At 38.3% G+C, this 23,800-nt stretch overlaps 1 protein-coding gene across 1 annotated transcript in view; it reads right to left on the bottom strand.

Annotated features, from left to right (window-relative positions):
- Window positions 1-23,800, bottom strand: part of LOC128366334 (RNA-binding motif, single-stranded-interacting protein 3-like) — a 120,887-nt gene that overhangs the window by 11,913 nt on the left and 85,174 nt on the right. Inside the window, exons 7-9 of the mRNA XM_053327014.1 lie at window positions 10,462-10,568; window positions 7,115-7,158; window positions 2,766-2,862 (exon numbers count right to left, since the gene is read on the bottom strand). Of these exons, the coding sequence (XP_053182989.1) occupies window positions 2,766-2,862; window positions 7,115-7,158; window positions 10,462-10,568 (248 nt within the window). The remainder of the gene's footprint in view (window positions 1-2,765; window positions 2,863-7,114; window positions 7,159-10,461; window positions 10,569-23,800) is intronic.

Here is a 23,800-nt window from a genome sequence, read left to right on the forward strand (position 1 = left end):
AAGGCTGTCTTGGCCACAAATCACCACTTTCATCTCCTACTGCTACCCACTGCCCAACCCTAACATGAGGAGAAACAAGTCCCCAAAGGCCTCTTTGTCACATATAAGATATAGTAAGCATGCATATAGAAATAATATGTGTGTGTTTTAGCATACCAATATCGGTCTATGGAGAGTTAAAGTAATGAAAGTTAGGTGAATTTCTTCTTCTAAAAAAGCAGGAAGTGATTGTGTTTCTGTGCATGATTCTGCACTGCTGAAGGTGTGTCTTTGCATTTGTCTTTCTCATTTACAGCAGTGCTTCGTGCTGGAGAAAAGCTACGGGGGAGGACTGCTGTTTGTTTTAAAGTCTATCTGTTTGACAAACTGAGGATCAAGTACTGAGTTAACCTCTTAAAAGAACCAACTTTGACATGAATTTGTGTAGTTTGTGTGCGTTAAGGAGAAAGAATGCAACACGTGGGAACAGGGGGAGAAAGACAAAAGGAGGATACGTGCCTAACGATGAAAGATCGATGTGAGGTGTGCTGCAATTTGAGCCTGTGTTTTATTACTGCTAGACTGAGAGGTCTCTCGAATGGAGAGAACAGATGAAAACTCAATTTCTGTATTAAAATATTTCCTGAGATGAACTCCATGTGCTCGATCTGTATGTTCTTACTTCAACCATCTGAGGAACATTGCTAGGATACGATCAATACTGAGTTTTAATGATACTCAAACTATTGTTCATGCATTTATTTCCTCACAGTTGGATTATTGCAATGGTGTTTTAAATAAATCAGAAATCAATTAATAGACTCCAAACAAAAACCAAGAAAAGAGAACAGTTTACTCCAATTTTAATGACCTTACACTGGCTGCCCATTTATTTTAGGATTGATTTTAAGGTTGTACTTATTACTTTTAATGCTATTTATGGCCTGGCCCTGTAACAAGCAGTGCACAGCCTGAATCATCAGGCAGGGACCTATTGACTGTTTCCACCTCACACATAAAGACTAAAGGGGGTCGAGTGCTTGCCACATCAGTATCTTCTTTGAAAGACTTTATTAACAAAAGGTTTTCTCATAAATTGTTTTATTTTCTTTCTATTTTTTACTCACCCATTATTTTTACATTGTATCCTCTGTGTTTTATTTACAGTTTTTAATCATTTATTGTTTTTAAACTTTATTCGTCCTGTATTCCTTTTCCCTGCCTGTTTATTCATACATTACTGTGTATTTCATTGTTGTGTTGTATGTGTTTGTTGTAAAGCACTTTGTAATGCTGGTTTTGATAAGTACTATACACATTATCTTTGTCTACACATAACAACAGAAATAATTTTAAAACCAGAGATCAGAATTTTTTGGGCCAGTGAACGAGAACATATACATTAACATTAAAGCCCTGGTCTAATTGAAATGTTAAAGGATGCCTCATGCCCATATAAGTAGAATCCGTGTTTTTACTTTTCCCAGCATGCACCTGAAATTTTCAAGATGGCGCTGCTTAGATTCGAGTGACGTCACAGATGTTACGTCCATTTCTTTTATACAGTTTATGGTCACTACCTGATGTGAGTCTGACAGCGTCCACCATCTTGAACGGTTATGTACGGCAACTCCGCTTGGAAAAAACACATTATTCACCCGACTCAATCGCGATTTGTGAGAAATATGAACTTTTGAATGCTTTTTACATCTCTAAGGTTATAGTTTATCTTGTATTTTAAATATTGTTTTGTCAGCTACAGCACTGTGAGAAGAGTTATTTCTCTGTTTCCTCATGTTTTATGTGAATAATGATAATTTAAGTGTTGTGTAGTTACTGCAGGGCTCCAGCAGAGGGAGTGTAGAGCTGTCAGTCATTACACACGTGACCTGAGGAGTTTGTGTGTCTGTGTATTGGCGAACGCTACTGCGCATGTCAGACTCACATTGGGTAGCGACTCACATTGGGTAGCGACTCACATTGGGTAGCGACAGATAGACCTCATGGTGCATATGACACTAGGTCGAAATTACGCCGAACCATTGCTTTAAAGCCTGTGTAAAGTTCCTTTGTTTCAATGTAGGCACTTGCGGCTTATAGACATGTGCAGCGTATTTATGTTCAAAATAAATATTTTTTTAAAATTCAGTGGGTGCGGCTTATATTTAGGTGTGCTTAATAGTCCTGAAATTACTGTATTCACAGCAGTAAGACACTGTATGTGGGACTGGCTCATGTACAGTAAACTATGCCCATGTTCACAATAAAAATGAAACATATTCAGAGGACTAAGGTCAGTAAGGTACACACAGGCAGTACTTGATTGGTCTTTTCAAGGGATTGTTGACAATAAAAGAAACACACAGAATATCACCAGTCTTATCCTCTAAAACTTCACATTTACAACTAGTGAACTAAAGCCCCGCTGCCATGCATTTATACAGTTGCTAACTCATTTCAAGTATGTTGGACCCTTGTCCTGACTCAGAACATTAAATCTGATGGCTGGCTATCAAGCTAGCAAAAGCATGTCAGAAACTGGATCTTGGGGTGCTTTGCTGTAATGGCTAGGGCCAAAGAAAAAACTGTTTTCTACATTAACCTGGATTAGGAATATAAACAACATGATGAAATCATATCATTAAATGATTCATATAAACACACAACTTATGTCCTTTATGAGACTGCCAATTTTCCAATGGACATTCAAGATATCCCTGTCAATTTCTGGAGCAATGGTGAAGCCTTTAGTGGTCCTTGAAGCTTAGATTAACTCAGTAACCCACCTGATATGTGGAAACAGGAGAGGCAGCAATGAATGGTGTGATTGACGTCTGTGCAATCATCCGATTGGTGGAGATGCTATACGGCGAAGAGTAGAACCTATAGAAGCAAACAACAAAAGGTTTACATCATCAGCATCACAAAACTTAATGGGACCTTTTATGCTTTTCCTTATTTTCAGTCATTCTGTCATGAGGTAAACATATGTAGGAGTAATCTCTGTGAGCAAAAAAAAGCACGGGCTTCAGACTGCTCTGAACACTCAGTTTCTAACATTTCTTTCTACTTTCAGCCCCAGCTGGTGTCAGCTCATGACATTTTGAAGACATCATCATCACTGTGGCTGTTTCTGCTTGTACTATTTCTGCTTAGATTATTTCTAAGTGATACACTGCACAAAGAGCTCTAAATATTTGTTGTGCTGACCAATTTTGAGCTAAATTTGTGAAGAACACATTTAATTTCCTGTAAATTCTTCACTACAAAAGTCTCCTGTTATTTAGACAAACCAGTGGGTTTTCATCAGCAGTGACAACATGACACTGATATGGTAAAATCAAATACTTTTTCATTAAACAGCTTTAGGTCTCCAGATGCAGCCACATTCAAAGGTGAAAATGGGCCTTTGTATCTTTTTGTTTTCAACCACCAAGTGCACTTCCAGACACCGCTGACAAAATAGATCAGACATGATCAATGCTGTCAGTGAAACAATAAGAATAAATAATAATACATATTGCAGCTTCACAATGCCATACCATCAAAGATCTCAGACACTGCACCACAGTACACATCATGTTACAAAGCTATGCTATGCATAATAATGAATTATCATCTCAATGTGTGAGTGGGTGAAACATTTCAATATTGCCCTTTATGTTTCCACCTACGCATACTCGACTATGAGGGAAAGGCTGCATCTGTAACATCTGCATTTTACCTCTGTTTACTTCTCTACCTTTCTCTACCTCTACCTTTGTTTGCCCTTCTGATTTTGCTCCATGTCTTTTTTTCACCCCCCTCTAAAGCCTGCAGCGGTAGAATGCTGTGGCTTGCAGTGCTTTATTTATCATTGTGTACCTAGAGAGGACATGTTTCATCCGCCAGGCCGTGTTGCTGTGCCCGATCGATCCCAAAGTGTCTGTTGACTGAATAATGGAGCAAAGGAGGAGGGGGAGAAAGAGAGAGAGAGAGAGAGAGAGAGAGAGAGAGAGAGAGAGAGAGCGAGAGAGAGAGAGAGAGAGAGAGAGAGAGAGAGAGAGAGAGAGACAGAGAGAGAGAGAGACAGAGAGAGAGAGAGGGGGGGGGGGAGGAAGGGACAAAGAAAAACCCTCCCCTATCTATCTCTAACTCAGCCATGATTGTATAAAACGGTACTTGCCACAAATCAAGTGTTGCTTAATTAGAGGAGAAAATCCTTTAATAAACAAACTCACTTACATGAAAGTTACCTTAAACTACTACTCTGGATCAAATATACTAAATAAACAAGATAAACTCTATTATCTTAACTGGGGTGACTGTTGGCCTCAGCAACCAGCCAAGAGACAGGAAAGCACTGATAGATTGGTGGTACTCCAATGTGACACCAGACATACACATCTCATTTCAAGGGTAAAAAGGGTTGTTGGGGTGCCCACATGTACTGATATTGCACTTTCTGTTTCACATTACATTTGTTTGGTCAGCGATAGCACGATTTGAACTTGGCTGCGAGATGCGGACCCTCAGATGTTTTTGAACTGTTGCAGTCCAGGCCTTGTGGATGCAATTGGTTTCCAACTGCCTGCGATAAGCTCCGGAGCGTGATTGTGCTTCACACGGACATCCAGCCTCCCTGTTGAATTTTCATGCTCTACTTGTTGTGTTGAAGCCTAAGTAGTAGTACAGAAAGAGCAGTGCTACAACAGCTACTCTCTACTTTTTCCACAATACAATGTGTTTCACTTCCTTGGAAACCAGAAAAAGAAATCTCATCAATTATTGCCATTGTACATTTTCTCCTGCAGAGGCAAGAGCAAATGTAGTTTATGTGCAGGTCGATCATCTGTACTATGTTTGGTGTGTTGACCCTGGCTCAATTTACACAGATTTGTCCTTGAAGGGATGTAAATTTTCCATTCACACTTCGAAACTCTAGGTTGCCTTTCCGTCTCATTTCATTTACTTATGAGTTAAGCCTTGAAAGATTTTTTTTGTTCTTAGCGTTACACCACTGTATCTCATAATTTAATATGTGTCAACCATAGATACCACTTGAAATTGAAAGGATTGGACAGATACAAATGGATCCAAGTTTTGTCAAAGAGATGATCAGTGACAAGGAAAACAACCAAAAGACCATTAGTAATCATACAGCAGTGTGGATCCATCTTTTTGACTGTACAATTAATGTATGACTTGCATTAGAGATACTGTATTACTGTCACTGATGAATACAAATGAGCGAATGCAGCCGCGTTATTCAATATGGTCCTCTGATTGTGTTTATTGTATTTTTCATTAGAGTGATGTGTATTGAGAGAGAGAAATAGTAGGCAGAGGACAGATCCAAGGTTATTGATGGAGCCTATTAGCCCTGAGCAGCACGCTGTCAATAGGGACTCTAGCATGGCTGTTTAAACAATACACTAAACATGTAATTGCGAATAGAACATTACTACAGGATTGAATTTAAAACCTCTCTGTGAATCCCTGGTGTGACCTAGCCGCACTGTCAGGAGTTTACTCAGAAAAATTAGCAAATGATTTAGTGCTGACTTCAGTGACTTTTTAGTTGAGAAAGGTGGGTAAGCATGCAAAAACATATATGAGTGTGTGTGTGCGTGTGTATGTGGGCTCAAGAAATAGAAGGAAGGCAGGATAGATAGAAAAGCAGAGCGAGAGAGGTAAGAACAAAGGCAGGAAGAAAGAGAGGAGGATATAGAAACAAAGGACAGCAAACAGATCAGATAGGAGGTGGGAGGGAGATTGAGAAAGTGAATGTTGTGTCTCCTTGATAAAAGAGAGGACAGGCTTTAAGCCAAAGCAGTCTGGCCGGTTGGGACACATGTTTTCAATAACATCAGATTGGCATCAGACCCTAAAACCCAGCCGTCCTCATGCTTGCAAAGACTTGCAAACCTGCAATTGATTCGTACCCTTCCCCTCTCCTTGGGCTGACTTTATTTTTGCCTTTGCCCTCCTCTTGACCCTGCCCGGCCCCCCCTTTTTATTCAAGCCGCTTTCCTCCCTGCTTTTTGCCTCTCTAATTAGCTGCATTAGCATTTCACAGTCATTTAGCGCTTTGCCGGAAGGAGCCCTGATGACCTCGGAAGAGAGGTCGGAGAGGGTTTAAGCACCGTAAGCGTGCAGATGCTTGAGTGTGAGCATGCATTTACGCACGCACGCACGCACACACACACACACACACACACACACACACACACACACACACACACACACACACACACACACACACACACACACACACATAGACACCAAAGATGACCAAAAGTAAAGCAGCTGCTTGGAAATAGAGAAGAGGAATTAGAAGAGTAAAGGGATTAGACAAAACAGCTATGCACAGAAGGAGGAGAACAGAAGACAGAGTTGAAAACACTTGAAAGCACATTGGGGATAAGGTGGAACAAGAAAATAGTAACACGGAATGTAAGGAAAGAGATGGTATGGAGGAAGTGAAGTAAGTAAAATGCACAAAGTACAACAGGACGACAGTCAGAAAGAGGAAGAAAAAGTAAAGTAGGGATGCAAAAGAGGAGGACAAGGAGGAGGAGAGAAAGAAACAGAGCTGCAGGGAAGCGTCTCCTGAGATTGCATCACCAGCAGTGTTCCTAGCAGACAGGACCGATCTCCAATTTCCTCCTGAAACAGGCAGACACTCAGCTCTCTGCATTCAGCTTGGCAGCACTGCAGATAGCCTCGGCTGACGAAAGTCTTACAGCGGCACTGCAACACTGCCTAACTTCCCTGTCTGCAATCAAAACCTACATGTCTGACAGCTTGTATGCATAGGTGCATAAATAAATGCGCCTGCTGCATCAGTCAGATGTGAGAATGAGGTAGCGAGTAGGACAGAGAAAGAGGGAGAGAGCATGTGTGTGTCTGTTTGAGAATGTGTGCGTATGTGCGGTCTGGTCTGCTCATTTGCATTCAGGTGCTCTTGTGAGTAGTGTTGATGTCCTGATGGTTGGTTGATGTACGTGCATCGGTGCGGTGTCAGTACAGCTTACACTTAAATACAGGTGAAGTTGTGACTTTTTGTGTGGTGTTTCCGTAAAGCATATTTGGCAGGGAATGGGAACCAAAAGAGAGACACATTTCTAATCTGATAGGAAATCTTTCCACCTACCCGTTCTGCATCGCGGTGGGATCATATGTCAACGCCATACCACTCTAGAGAAACAGAGAGATAGAGAGAGATATAAGCACTTAAATAAACCTTATATCATGTACACCTTTAAACTTTTAAATATTTATATTTTCTGGCCAAATAATAAAATATGGATGTGTAAACTATTATTTGATGGTTTCATAAAAAACTGTATCAGTGATACTCCACTCACAAAAGCAAAGGTGAATGCTGCTGTACAGCTGTGTTTAACAATGTGAAATGATATATAGAGGTGAAATAAACACACGTTAATGGAATGGATATTTTTGAGTTGAAAATGTATAAACCTTCAACTTTGTAAACTGTGCAAAGATAAAGGAGCCGAAAGAAAATGTCTAGAGGAGATTCCTGGTGGGTTTTGAAATCAGTGTGTCTGAGTTGTCACACACACAGCTGGTGCTTGTTGTCACAGCAAACATCTGTACCGTCTCTAATCATGAAAATGACAGTGGCCAAGAGATTCCAAAACCAGTTTATCAGTCAGAATGAGCCAAAAATTCATTTCAGTGAGCACTGTTTTCTCACTGTGTTGAAATGAGAGAGGACACTGGTGGGAAAAAGCCTCCCACAGTTTGAGAGCCAGATGAAAAGATTTGTAATATTGTGATCCAGTTTTCAATTCCCATATGTATATTGTCACCATTTTACAACGTCAAACTATAATATACTCTAACAGCCCAACTGCATGAGGTGCTGCTCATGCACTGTAGTTTTCAACAGAGCTACTAGTTACAGAGCTCAGTATCACAACACTACTCAGTACAAATGAATAAGTTTGGCACTCTCTCTGCATTACATCAGTATCAGAATAAAGTCAAAGCGAGTGTATTTTAGTTGCCTTTGTGTTCTCTCTGTCCTTCCTTCTCTCCATTAAATGTTGTCCCTATTAAGTCAAGTGTTTATCATTGAGTGACGCTTTTCTCTCTGTTTCTTTTACCCTATGCAAATGAATGAGACTGTACTGACATTTGAAAAAGATCCACTTGACTGCCTCTTGGCATTGTTGGAACAAACTTTAAGCAACTTTTGTTTTTAGTCCTCTAATCTTTATTTTTACTCCATCTCTATCCCTCCCTCTATCTCTGTTCTGCCCTCCTCTTCTATCTGTAGCCCTACACTAGGCATTTGTATTTGTTCTATATTCCATGCTCCTCTCTCCAAATTGGCACACGAGTTGAAAGTGTGCCCTAATGCTGAACTTTATTGCAATGTTTGGTTTTTCCCCAAACACTGTCTCTTGCCAGGGCTGGGGGAATATACAAGAATCAATAAAAAGAAGTGCCAACAATTGATAACATCAAAAGACATAAATTAATTCAAATTCACTCATTTTCATACAAAAATATGACTTAAAGGTGCACCGTGTAGAATTTAGTGGCATCTAGCAGAACTGACTTGGCAGAAATAGATTATAATATTCATAGGTATGTTTTAATTAGTGTATAATGACCTAAAAACGAGAATAATTGTGTTTTTATCTTAGAATGAGCCCTTTATATCTACATAGGGAGTTGGTCCTCTTCCACAAAGCCCGCCATGTTGCACCGCCATGTTTCTACGGTAGCAGAGTTTTTTGGTCACCATAGGTTCTCCCCTCACTCCCTCACAAACTATTAAATTATCTTTTATAACAAAAGACTTTCTCAGCAAGAACAGGAAGAGATCAGCTCTGTGAACAATCCTGATATTTGTGTTTTGCCCTGTGTTTCTTCCATCTAACAGCAGAAACTGGACAGCATTTTAAATCCACAACATTATTTGTGGGGAATTATAGTCAGTTGACCGACTGGAAGGATGCAGCAAGGCCCCTTAAAGCACCTCCATGGCCAGATGTCTCATCAATAAAACCTCTGAGGAGATGCTTTTCCTCTGGAAGCCCTGTTGCGATGTGTCATTGTACGCTCTGACAAAATAAAAACTGAAAGTGTAACCTGTGCCTGCTATACACAGACACACATGAAGGTCAAGCACATATGCTGTGACATCCTGTTATTGTTGTGGTGGCTGATGTTTCAGCACGCAGTTATTTCAGCCCGGTTCCATTTCATTACACTTAACCGTCCTGCTCCCTGCTTCCCAGCCACCATGTAATGTGAATGTTGGGAAACTGTTAAGAACTGCACTCAGTGTGTGGGTGGCGACATTATTATTCACTTTCTCTTGTTCTGTAAATTAAAGCTTTGGTATTGACACTAACAACTTCTGAGCTCTCTACATTGTGCAACAGTCAATCTACTTTCAATCCACTGTGCAAGGTTTAATTTCTTCTGGAGATGACAGACCCGATGTGGGAGTTTCAACAAAAGGGAAAATAACTTGGCATTGAGGTCTTGCAGAAACTTTGGATTTTGAATTTAACAACCTTTATATATGGCAGCTTTCATACTGTCATCAGCATCTCTAATTCAGCCTAAAGTATGTTATTGGAAATGAAAGATGATAATGACCCCATAGGGGGCCTGTCAAGCTTTTCAGATTTAAAAGTCTGTAATACAATCTGAAAAAGAAATCAGATTGAGTTTTTGTACTTAATGTTATGTTATAGTCTAATACTGTATCTAGACTATGATAAGACTATTGTAGTGCTTTTTGCTAGAAAGCTAAGGGGCAAAATATTTCAGAAGAAGTTAGTGCCCTTAGAGAGAGACTGACATATGAGAAATATGGTCATGAAGAGACTTTTGTTGAATTGTGGAGGACTTTACTTTCTTGTCTTAAGGAGCTATGATTATGATCTTGGTTTGGGATTTAGGCCTTTAGTATTAAGATGTTGTGTTGTTGCTGTTTTGTTTTATTTGTTGGTTTGTTTTTGTTTGTTATTAGTTTGTTTTCTTGCATTTGAATTTTTGATTTGTTTTTTTAATGGGTTGTGCACCTGGTGTGTATGTATGATGTGTATATATATACATGAATAAAAAAAGAAGGGTAAAAAAACATACTTCAGTTATACATGTGATATAGTTATAGAATAGCATATCTTCTGTTTTGTTTCCTCTTAGAAACCTTCAAAGTAGACAGTACTATTGTCCTCATTCTGACTGTGAGAGGCAAGAGGTTATTGCTGATTTAGGAAATAACAGCTTCAGCATATTTCTGCCTGAGGAAATATTCTGTTGTTTTCTTTTATAGTGTCAGAGGGAAGAAGAATTGTTTTAATAAACTGATTGAGAGAGATGGTTCTTCTTTTTATTACTATATACTTTCACTCATGTTTTCACTGCTGTGTCTGCTGCTGCTGGAGATCTTTTATGATGAATAGTGGTGAGATTTTCTTTTTGATGATTAAATATAATTTTAAGCCTCACCTCTCCTTCCCGTGTCCACGGTCGGCCATTCTGGGGATACTTGACCTGGGTCTGCCTCTTCTTCTGGCCTCCGTCAGCAAACTTGCACAGCAATGGCTCTGCAGGGGCTGAAGAGTGAATCAGGCAGAGAGAAAGAACAGAGGTGGATTAATCATTTTAATGGCAGGAAAAGGCAAGATTTCATGCATTGTGTTAAGAGTTACGTTTCAAAAATAAGATGTAAAGAAAGGGTGTTATGCTGTGGTTTAAAGAAAAACATAACATGAATCAACTGGACCTGAAAACAGCACTTCAGCTCGTACATTTATCTCTCCCACCCCTAATCCAAACATCTAAACAACAGCAGTTATCGCACCATCTCCTACAACTCCTACAACGTGCTTCGACAAAAGCAGCCTTGACATGGAAACAAAGCTATGGGCTAATCATCAAAGCATGGGGAGCGCGGTTCAAACGACAAGCCTAACAGGCATACTTAATACGCTAAATAACTCCACACATCTTGACCCCAGGCAACAGACTGCGATTGTGATTTCTCCAAAGACAACACAGTACTTTTCTGGACTCGAGAAAAAGAAGAAAGCCTTGATTACAAATAGGATTAGCTGAGTGTGACCCCCTATACAAAAGTTCACCAAACTCTAACTTAAACCTGATAGGCTGCAGCCTCATATGGCCCATAGGCTTGTTTAAAAAACAGGAAGTAGCTGGATTGGGGCAGGATTATCCTACAGAAAAAAAGGCTTTGTTCTGTATCAATTTATTGTACTTTAAATGCATATCTTCTTTAGAGGGAAGCAAGAGAGCATGGAGAATGGGTTCTTATTTCTGGGAAATGCTTTAACATCAGCATGACTCAACAAACACAATAAAAAGTATTATCCAAACATTAACCAGGACACTCAGATAAAACACTTAATGGCTAATGTAGTAAGACATTAGACAGACAGTCTTCTGTCTTATGTGAGCTGTGATGCCAGTGTATATTTCTTAGATGTCTAGTTGTAGACTTCATGCACACATTGATACATACACTAACTTACAACCAGCGTTTTATTCTACATCTTCAAAATCTATAGTCATATAGATTTAACATGTTGCACATTGACAGACATGATAACATACACACATAACTGGTTTAACATAATCCATATGAGATCTGGATCTAAGTAAATGCCTGTGTCACAGTCATTTTACACAGTCAGTAAATACAGTCAGTGTAAAATGTATATATCAGAGTATTTAATTGAAATTCCATCAGAAGTCTGGTGATCAATTCAAACATCAAAACCTGGAAAATCAAACACTTATGTAGAGCTGCAATGGCTAGATGATTACCTGATTGAAAATTATTTTAATAAAGTGTTATGTTATGTTGTGTTTGTTTTTTTGAGAAAAAATGTTCAAATTCTCTTATTTCAGCTTCTTAAATGAGAATATTTTCTGGCTTTTTTATTCCTCTATGATCATAAACTGAATATCTTTGGGTTGTGGACTTTTGGGTTGTATCATAGGCTGATAAACAAGTTTTACTACTTTATAGAACAAACAACTAATCAATTAACTGAGAAAATAATCAATATCTTAATCAATGATAAAAATAATAAACGTTAGTTAATCTTACGTCCTCAGTTGAGTTTAAATTTCCTTCTGATAAGACTACAAATTGATTGGACAAAGATAAGACTGATAAAATGAAGATGTATGAATAACAACTGCAGAGGATGCAGTCAATGACGTAAAACAAAAAGAAATACAAAAGCATTAACATTTTTCCTGGAATTATACAGCCCTAAACTGTATGTGCAACACACTGGGGCATGATTGCTAAATGTCCTGTTCATGTCCTGACTCAGTTTTTATAGCGACACCTCTTGACCCTAAAATTGAATAAGCCACCTACTTTTATGCTCTGCCTCTCACTTGTTACTTTAATACATCCACTAAGGCATGTTTGAGTCATTGACTGCATCTTTAAAGAGACTATTAGCTGGCACTCTTGTCCTCTTTAACTGGCAATGATGAGTCTGCAGAGAGTGTCAAATTGTGTAGCCTCATCACTCTGTGTAGCTCAGAAATAAAGAAGAAATATTATTAACTAGCAAAGGCGATATCAACATGCTGGTACTGATTCAAGTATTATGAATGCCAAAATAAAGTACGCAATTTCCCTCAAGAAAAATGTTTTCTCAATCTCAGTAAACTGAAAAATGAGAAGAGGTGTTCTCAGCGGAGACAAGCATTCAGAACTCAAGGTTGAGACGAGTTATTTGGAATGCCTGGGGCCTGGATGAGTACTCCAAAGGTATGTAGGCCGAGAAACACAGTGCTGTGTGATCATACTGTGTTTAGGAGTACTTTGTCATTACACTGCTTTAACTTGATTTCTATCTGAATAACAGGTCACACGGCAGAGCTTCTGTTATGATCCCTCAGCTTTGCTATTCATCTTTCTCCATCACCACCCTCTCTTGTGCTCTGTTGTTTTACTGATTTCGCTCTATGCCTTCATATACATTTTCGCAAACAGTCATGTGCGTAGGTGCATGGGAAGTGTACAAAGCAAAATTCATACAAGAGTTTTTTTCATACTGTAATGATTCCCCCTATTCATAATGACCTAGAAGATCCCCTCCAAATGAGCTTAAAAGTGATGGGGGACAAAATCCATAGTCCTTGTTATGAGCATATTCTGAGCAAGGTTATTCTTAAGATAATATGAGGTTTCAGCTCATCTGAGATAGTCAAATAAAATAGATCTAAATTCTTTACAGTAAAAAAACTCCTCTTTGTGTCTTGATGCAGTGTTTTCCTGTTCCACTGCAGTGAAAGGATTATAAGAAAAGATAAATTGACGAAGCATTACAGCTTCAAATAAAACTTTTAAATACATTTTTGCTCGGAAGGAGGGCTGCATATTGTTCCCCCTTCACTTACATTGAAAGTGCATTATAAAGGGATCTCTTAATGGCCAGTATGAACACGAGGAGCAATTAGAGCAAAAAGCAGCATGCGTCTATTGTTTTATGACTTAGATCAAACATTGTGAACCTATCCTTTAAGTGAGGATAGAAAATAGAAAGAAAATATATTGACGCTGTCTGTTTCTCATTGTTATAAACTCACTTAGACTGTGAGTTAGGACTTGGCTTTAGAGTTAGTGTTAGACACCAGAGCGATTCCTTTGGTGATATTTAGTCACTATAATGCAAATGTAAATACTGTCAAGAGCTGAGTTTAGGTTGAATAAAAAATATGGCATTAATGGGCGATGGAGAAATGAAAAGAAGAAGAGTATTATTTATATGAAATAGTTATGAATTCAATGTTTTTCTTTAGAATAGGATGAGGCTCAGACTACGGTAAAAGATACATGTAAAAATGACATAATGAGGATTTAACTTGCAGGTTTGCAGGAACAGGAAAGAATATATCTATGTCTTTGCACAGTAGGTTTACTGATATGTTTGTGTGTGTGTTTTTGGATGAAAAATGATTGCTACTTCATAAGTAACATACAATATGTGATGCAAAGACACACGCACACACACACTTGATAAAGACTTAAAGGCAGAATCTGTGCTCTGTTGCTGTTTTGTTTTAGTGGTGTGACAGATCGAGAAAAAGCCACACTGTCGACAGCTGACATCCTGTCAAGTCTATAGTCAGGACACTTCTTTCCCCCTCTGCATCTTCTCTAAAGTGCCATACAAAGATACTGTAGCAGAAACTCTAGCTGATCTGAAACAATTGTTTGTCCTTGGCATATGCATGAAAAGGATACCTCTGTGTTTGAATTGAATCTGATGTTGTTTTTTTCACCAGGCTTCTCAAACAGACAGCCCAAAAGTTAGTTTATTTGGGCCGGTTATTGTTGGAAACAATTATGCAAAAAAGTGATACGAATCTGACAGACCAAAATAAATGTGATACTGAAATGTCCTTTGATGTGACTGATGCCTACTAAACAATGACAGACTAAATTCTAAATCTCTAAATGATGTACCTTTCCTTCATCTCTTATATTAACATCCTGTATGCGACATGACAACACAGGGGCGTTTCTGAACAGTTCTTATTAAAAGTGATAAACAATACGATAACAACAGCAGGGACAGTAAGTGATGAATCATTCTGTATAACACCAAATAGCAGAATATATATACATACACAGACACATAAATTGAAATATACAACATTAGTTGTTTTGATGAAAAGGCTCCAGATGATTATAAAGGAACAGTGTAAGATAAATAAGGAGTTTTATGAACTTTGAATCATACAAAAGTACATTAGGACTCCACTAATGTACTTTTGTATGATTCAAAGTTCATAAAACTCCAGAATAAAAATATAGAGCTGGAAAGGAGTATAATAGGTCCCCTTTAAAAACTGGCCAAGAAGGATGGGCCAATGTTTACATGCATAAACTCATACACCCACACTGTATATCAATGTTGTTCAAATGTTCTGGTTGTCTTAGTGCTGCACAAATCCAGTATTTATATGGGAAGAAAATTAGGACAGGCCCTAAGTGGTCCTGGAGAAACTCGAGTTTCTTCTCACTGATAATAATTGAAACATTTGTTTATTGCTGCCACATTCTTGGATACCAGCAGTTTAATCCTATTATTTCATTATTTTTATTGAATTGAATTGAATTGAATAAGCCACCTACTTTTATACTCTGCCTCTCACTTGTTACTTTAATACATCCACCAAGGCATGTTTGAGTCATTGACTGCATTTTTAAAGAGTCTATTAGCTGGCACTAACTGGCAATTATGAGTCTGCAGAAAATCATTGCAATGCAGTATTTACCTTTGTGTATAATATAAAATTGTTTGTGTCAAATTGTGAAGCCTCATCACTCTGTGTAGCTCAGAAATAAAGAAGAAATGTCTGATTATACTGGCATAGCATTTCACAATGCTGTCAAATTAACATATAACATACAGAGAAGACAGTGGTGAACTCTAACTTTTTAGTTTGTGTGTGTGTGTGTGCATTTCTGGGTTAGTGTGAGGGAATGGTTCATGTTGAAAATTGTTTATTTGTGTGTGTGTGTGTGCATGTGTGTGTGTGTTGCTATTGTTGAGTTTCACTTTCAGATATCTGCCACTGACATGCAATTAGTCAATATTGCAAAATTTGTGTTGCAAACGAGGCATGAATGGTAAAATGATTTTCACTGGATATTAATTAAAAAATCCTGGCTAATGTGCAAAAAGTGAAAAGGATAGACTGCAAAATCAGCCCACCTATTAAGGCACATTGTTTATTGAGCTGTCTCATCAAAGCAATTATTCAGTTTGACAGAGACATTTTTGACATTGTTCTAAAAGCTTGTCTGTATTTTACTTCCACAGAATTAATGAAGGGTTATGTTTTTAAAAAAAATAGAAATTCCTTTCACAGTACCTATCAGTACTCCAGTGTGTGGTACTACAAAGCCAAAGAAATATATAAAAACGTAGTATGTAAAACAAGACAAGAGCAATGTCACTACTGTATTAGCCTCAGGTGGTGCCAGTGGTGGCAAAATTTCTGTAATACAATCTGTAATTTGCTTTGTATTCATTCACAACCACATCGACAAGCCATTAATACTGATGAAAACAATAATGAATGTTATTTATTTTTAATAGGCGAGCCTATAAGCTGCCTTACATGCAGGAGGCAAGAACAACAAAAGACCCAGAAACAAGATCACCTGTAGAAAAAGCCATTGAAAGTAATGCATCAAATTAATTATTCAGCTTGATTTTACAGTTCCATCACTACAATCTGTTGCTTTCACAAGAGGGCTGTGAAAGAAGGAAGGACATTTTTAATTGTCAGTTTGACCCCTGCTGCTCTCATTCTTGTGATGCTGTACCATAAACTGATTAATTAATTATCTGTGCCAGGAGTTGTGTGTGTCTGTAAGTTTGTCTGTGTGTGTATCTGTCTATAGCTAATATTGCATACAAGTGGACCTATAAGCCTAATACCTCTCATAGTTAGGTATTAGTGATTCACAATTGTTGAAAAACCTATTTAATGACATTTAGTTTTTATAACACCATTGACTGCTGACCCCTCACTCCTCCTGGCTGGTAGGAGCTGCTAAGTGAGACTCTTGTCTGGGAAGGTAGAGGGAGGAAGGGAGTGATTTATTTTGTATGGTGTGTTACAACAAACTGTTCGAAATAAATAACAAAAGGTTCTAAATATATAACAATGTTTAAACTAAGATGTTTGGACCATCCATTTATTATAACTTTATTAAGTTTACACAGTTAAGTAAACCCAGAGGGACACTCGATTACAATACCAATACAGGATTCTATGCATCTTAAAGACTATACTGTACCTAATGTACCTAGACACAGCTGGTTGAGTTCTGGGGTTTTATTTATGAAACAGTGCGTAGGATCCATACTAAAATCAAAAGCCAAAAATGGTGTGTGCCAAAAAATAATCAGATTTATGAAACTGTGTGTTTGCACAAATACACATATGTTTCCCTTTATAAATCACAGTCCACCTGGAAATGTGAGCATATGGATCAACCCCATGTCCAGCCCTGTACATGCCCACATTCAACCATAAATGGTCAATCAAAAGTTTCCATGAAAATTGATGTAAATGTGTTTCTTTTGCTGGACCAATTATTCTCTCTGTGTTGAGACACCTGACCAATCAGTGTCAAGAATCAGCATATGCTTCTCATTTGCGGTTGGCAGCTGTAGAAGAAGGACCAACAGCCTTGAATGGACTCTTACTGTTTTATTTACCCATTTTTGGGCATCTCTAAGTTATGTGTTTAAGCCAAAACAACCATATACAAACCTTCCTGGGGAGTAAGACATCTTAAATTCTTACAGAACATCCTTTTGGTGGGCCACTTCCCAGTTACCAGTTTTAAGTCATTTTTACACCACACACCCTTGGTGATAGGCATGCTAACTTTCCTGAATCCTGCCACCTGCCTCATTCTGACATCATTCATTTGAACAGCTGCTGTGTTGCTCCATAACTGACCTTCTCCTCTGTGCTTTATGTGAGACAGTGCTGATGAAATGTTGAACGGACTTTGATTTAAGATCTGAGTTGGGTTATATCTTTTCAAATTGAACGGTGCTTACAGAATAGTTATGGCTCACTACAAGTACAAGTACAGATAACACTGCTGGTTTGAATGTTTATGATAACATGGATCTGTAATTAACACTGATATGAAATGAAAATTAAATGTGTGATAGGAATCATTATACAATCTGGATTCAATTCTCCACCTCACCATCTGTGTCACCAAGTTCCCATCTCCAAAATGTTCAGAGTTTATGTACAGGTGCGCACATTCTCTTGCTGAATTTGTTTTTATAGATCAGAATTTTGCATGTTAAGTGGAATGTGCCTTTTTCAAGCCCTGTTTTTATTCATACCCAATGGTTAAATGAGAACACTGCACTCTACTGAGTGAATAATTCACTGATGAATTTGGGTGCAGCGGTGACTGACCCTTATAATGGATCTCTTTTGGCCATGTCAAACTCATTAACATTGCCTGAACCAAATATTTGGATACCTATAGAGTTCAGGAAGATTTAAAATTTTAGTAAACAGGAGATGAAGTTGATGAAATGAAATGAAATCCAAATGGAATGAGAACAATTTCACACATAAATCGATCTTTGTGGCCCTGAGCACAACTAAATTTCCCTTCCAGGCTGTGTTTCTCTTGAGGGGGGTGGGGGTCTCATATATCATGGGAAATCCAAATATCAGCACAGTGGAAACTACTGCATTGTGCAGACAACTGTTCATGTCTCATAGAAAATTAATGGTGGCAGAATTGGCAGTTTAGTGGATTACATTTGGTGGAGCTTCATTGTCAAACTAACACATGCAGTGGGAACAAGTGCACAGCCAGTGATTTCTCAATTTTTTTTGTCAAGTACATACTTTAGTCACATTTAATCATGGAGCTTCTTTATTACTCATATTTGTGTTATTCTCAGTTGGCTTTATTATATTCCTTGGTATTTGGTTGCTTTTGAAAATGGTCTGTGGTCCATGTGTTTACATCTAATATATATATGTATAAAAAGTAACACATGAAGAAATAGTTTGTATTAATCTTCCAACATATCACACATTAATATTAAAAGTATCTTACTATGGCTACCAAGTATGTAATTGATAAACACTTCATCATGTCAACTTTTAGTATTTGTATCTGAATTTATTTTCTCTTTCATGCCCAGCAGGTGCTTTTGAGTTTCATATCCATGAAGAGTGTGTGATCTAAAATAGTGAAAGACCAAAAAAGACCAACCCACACATCTAACAGCTATGTGGGGTTTGTAGTTGTGCGTCATGGCACATGTGTATTTCCCAGGAGACAGTATTCCTAAAGAAACATCTGTCATTGCCAAGATCTATGAACTTGACAAGAGGAAGTAACTGAAGCGAGAAGACAACATATTTAAAGGGGACCTATTATGCTCATTTCCATCTCTGTATTTTTTTTTTTTTGACTCCACTAGAGTAGCTTTGAATGATTCACAGATAAAAAAAAAATCCTTATTTATCTTATAGTGGCCCTTCATGCAGCCCCTCAGTTCAGCCTCTGTCACTAACAGGCAGTCTTACCTCCAGTCTCTTTAACAACCCCCCTTCCAGAAAATCAAACATACTCCTCACCGAATTAGTAGAGCTTAGTTAGTGAAGCTACAACCAGACCGATGGAACATATGTAGATATTTGGAGCTCTTTGTTCAGCAGATCAGTTGGAAAAAATACAGGGAGGAACAGTACAAGCAGAAACAGCCATCACTAATTCACTTTAATAAAGATATTGGCATACATGCTATTCTTGCCATCACCACTGAAGTGTGGCGTTGCTGTATCATAACCTTCACTTACTGAAAGGGATAACTTCTACATACGTTTACCTTATTATTTGACACTTTGGTCATGTTTAATATAAATATCTGACATTATATACATGACTGAAAATAAAGAAAAGCAAAGTGTATTTTGTCAGTATTTGTTCCTTTAACTGGACAAAAGCTACATGTAGGTTTCTTTGTAAACTGGGGCCAAGAAATATTTATACCCATTAACCAAGATTTGCTGTACTTCATTTATCAGTTGAGTTTATCTGTCAAATCGCCACTGCTTTGTCAATTTGTGTTTTTCAGGTTTAAAAAAAGAATGAGAAGAGAACAAGAGCTGTAAAGAAAATGGCAAAGTGGTGGGTAGTCAGACTGTCTGAATGTGTTTGTGTACAGGTGAATGCTATAGGGTAAAATAAGAACTGGCACTTTAGAGATTTTAAGAGGTGTTTTCGATCTGTGGTGTTTTGTGTTTAACTGACATGGTCTGTATATAGGTAGCAGGGTGGGTGACTTGTACTGTGAAGACTGGAGCACATACTGTTACCACTCAATGAATGTTGCAAACCGCAGCAGGGCAACATGGAAACTGTTAAAACTCCTGCAGAGCAAACAAACATATCCATTCCTGTTCTGGTGAGAGGAACACAGTGAAAGAAATAGGTGGTAAAGAAAAAATAAGTGGGATGATGAAACAAGACATAGATTAGAAAAACTAAATGGGCTCCACCTGATAAAGTGTAGGCGATAAATATTATACATCTTAGCTTTAAGGCAGCTGAGCAGAATGAGAAATCCCTCGGCTAGGCTGAATGGGATACGTACATCAAAGAGCTCAAAGCCCTGAGACAGAACACTATACACTCTAGAGGGTTACTTGTTCAAGAATTGCACATAAGAGGCACTATTTGACACTAAATAAAAATATATATTGAAAATGTTATTGATATTGCTGTTAGCATTTTTACATCGTTAAAATTGAGATATGTGTAATAAACAACAGGACTGAGACCGTTTTAAGAAGCTTGGGGATATTTAGAAGATATTCACTCTTATTTAGGTTAAAGCAAACTGAAACAGTTTCCATCTCATGCCCCCCCCCCCCCCCCCTCTCATCCTGGCTGCTCCATTAATGACAACTACTCATCAAACCATTCTCCAAGAGCATCCCTGGAGGAGAGGAAATTGAATGCATTCACTAAATGTTTACATCAAAATGCTGAAACAAACAAAGGGAATTGGCTGTATAAGTAGGAAAACAACGTAGTGATAGAGCAACATATTTATTGAAAAATGTAATTCCAAAAATGATGTAAAGATAGCACCAAATGTCTTTGTAATGTTTAGAGCCTGGCAGCATGATTTGGTTAGTACTTCAAAAGCATCCCATTTTAACTGCCAGATCTATGCTGGAGTATTGAATATGTGCCTCCAAATAACACATGTAAGCTGACACCAGGCCTGACAGTGCAGTACTGTCACATAATTACACAATCTTTTTCTCAGTACAGCCTCATTCAATTTTTCCCTCCATTATCGAGAATATCAAACACAATTCATTTCCGATTTATGAAAGTATTGAGCCATTTCTGCAATAAATGGGGGCTTAATGCCTCATGATCATACCAGACATTTAAGGCTGCACACACTTTTAAAAGCCTCCTGATTATTATTGAAACTACAAAGTGATAATGGCTCTTCACTGACCTCTGGACTCTTTTCATTCTTGTCCTCAGTTTGTCTGCCCATTAGGGGAGAGCAGGACAAAGAGAACTGTTAAAACTACAACACTACATGAGATAGTGGGAGAGACAGAGAGTCAGAAATATCAGATAAAGGTCATGGGTAGTTGCCCTTTAGCCATTTTGTGACACATCACCATATGTGAAAAAAACAACAAAAAAAACAAAACAACAAACCAAAAAAAAAAAAAAAAAAAAGTTAAATGAACATCCAGCTTCTGGATTAGCCATTTAAGAATGAAGAATGTTTATGTTTTATGCAATAAAGATCAGCAAACAGAGATATGTCATCTGAATTTAGGTTTAGGGTGGATTTGCACAAAATGAACGAGATACTCAGTGATATTTCCTGTGAGTGTGTCTCCCATCCTGGTCTGTGAGATCAAAAGAATCATCGCTTCAGGCTTTTTGATCTTTAAAGTCAAAATTTTCTTGTTTCCAATCTGTTTTCCTTATTAAGTCTTTCAATCTGTCATGAAGAACAAGCATATTGTGGTGCTTTGACATGTTGTGACACTGTGATGGCAGAGCTACAGCAGATATGTTCTCTTTAGAGCTCGATAGGGACAGCTTTCCTATGCTGCACACTCTCTCCATCACTGTGTGGGGGTAGAACATTATTGAACGACGAGCACAAAGAAGACAGAATTACAACGTATAGTAAATACATAGACTGTGATTATCAATTTACACCTCAAGTTGGAATGTTGAATTAGCATGACAGCTCTGCTCACTAAAGACATGAGGACACATTAGAGGCAATTACATTGTTTATCACACATTTAAAGCGGTGGAGCTAGCCCAAAGACGTGTGAAACAATATAAACCTAAATATCTAAGTTTCCTGTATTCATATAAGAGAACCTAACAAAAAAAATTGACTGTAATACAGCAGTTTCTGTATCAGTCACTGGTTAAAAAACAGAAAGATTCAAGTCTATGCCCGATCTAGACATCCTGTCTCTTTGAAAAGAACCAGCAGGACAAGTCAGAAAGCTCCAGATCAATGGACTTCCTGTTAACGAGGGCTGATGGAAGCTCTGGCCATGTGATCAATGTAGGCATTAATCTTGTGGCTAGAGAGTAAAATATTGCTGTTTCTTGTCAATACATCAGCCTCCATCGGCAGACTGTGATACCAATCAGAGGAACACACAGGCAAAGGCAAAAGCACACATCCTTCAATGATATGCACACACACAGGAACACACAGACATTACACAGCAAGAGAATAAGAGTAATCCTTTGATTAGAGGGATGGTTGAGGTGTTTTTTTGTACCCAAGATAACAAATGTAAGTAATAAGTAGACTAACAACAAAACAAAACACAAAGACCTATCATAATGTCACTGCAACAGCCTCGGAAATGCCACAGACTGTCAGTGACACAGAAAGCCAGTGACATAAATCAACAGAACCTGGCTTCAGAGACACACATTCTCTCTGTGCATTACATCAGTAAGCACAGTGTGCGTGTGTGTGTGTGTGTGTGTGTGTTTTGTGGATCAGCACACAGAGGGTCTGGCTGGCCGAATTCCACCGGTTAGTGGGCACAGAGCAATTTAAGTGGACAAACATACATTAATGGTCACACACACCTACACAAACACACACACAAACACACACACACACACAAACCAAACACATACAAAGTGGAGTGGAGAAAATAGACACCCCTTGAAAATACAAGCAATACACGTCTTTCAGTATAGAGGGCAATCTTTGGGATTAAAAAAAGAGGAAGTGTTTGCGTAACTGTATTTGTGTGTGATTTTAATTAGTGAAGTTAATTAAGTATCTATCAATACATCCCAGTCACTGGTAGCCTCACAATACCTCCTGCCCTGTTTCAATTATAACTGAATATCATGATAACCTGTTGTGGAAATCGTTGCAACACAACAGTTTTCTTCTCAATTTGACAAGTAATCAAGCTTGTCCGCTAAGTCCTGTTTACAGTGCTGATAAATACAGTTTTAGCAAATAAGACTTAACACCATCATACCCACCTGAGCATAGTCTATACCTTCAACTATGTTTCCACTTCCACAAATGTGTATATTCACTTAACAAAAAATTACATAGGTATACGTCTCAGTATGTATAAGTGTGTGTGTGTGTGTGTGTGTGTGTGTGTGTGTGTGTGTGTTCATATGTGTCTGGGTGAGAAACTGAGCCTTCCATAATGCTCCACCTCACAAATCATGCTGGCGGGGCACAGCTCTCTTTGTCTGTCCTTTGTTTCCATTTTCTTCAGTGTAGCACACCATCTTTCTCTCTATCTACATTATATCTGATCGTTCTGTATCTTCAACTCCTCTCTCTCATTCTGTGTCACTTTCAGTTTGGTTCTCCTCACCTCAACTTTCTCTCCTCTCCCATCTTGTCTTTGCTCATTTTTAGCCACCTCCACTTGCACCCCCCCCTCCCCCTCTCACTCTCTCTCTCAATTGGACTTTTTCTCTTACATCCACACACATAATCATTCCTTCAAACTGAATGACATCCTCAATCTCATTGCCTCTCTTCTTCCTTCTCCTTTCTTCCTCCCTCTATATTTGTCTCCTTCCACTTTTGTCTTCCACTCCACTGTTAAACGACAATAAGTCTTTGCTGTTTATTTGGGGAACATCAGAGACAGATTGTTTGCTTTAGGGGACGTCTGTCTGTGTATATGTGCCTTGTGTGTGTGTGTGTGTGTGTGTGTGTGT

The sequence above is a fragment of the Scomber japonicus genome, chromosome 10 (genome assembly GCF_027409825.1).
Source record: "Scomber japonicus isolate fScoJap1 chromosome 10, fScoJap1.pri, whole genome shotgun sequence".
Taxonomy (NCBI): domain Eukaryota; kingdom Metazoa; phylum Chordata; class Actinopteri; order Scombriformes; family Scombridae; genus Scomber; species Scomber japonicus.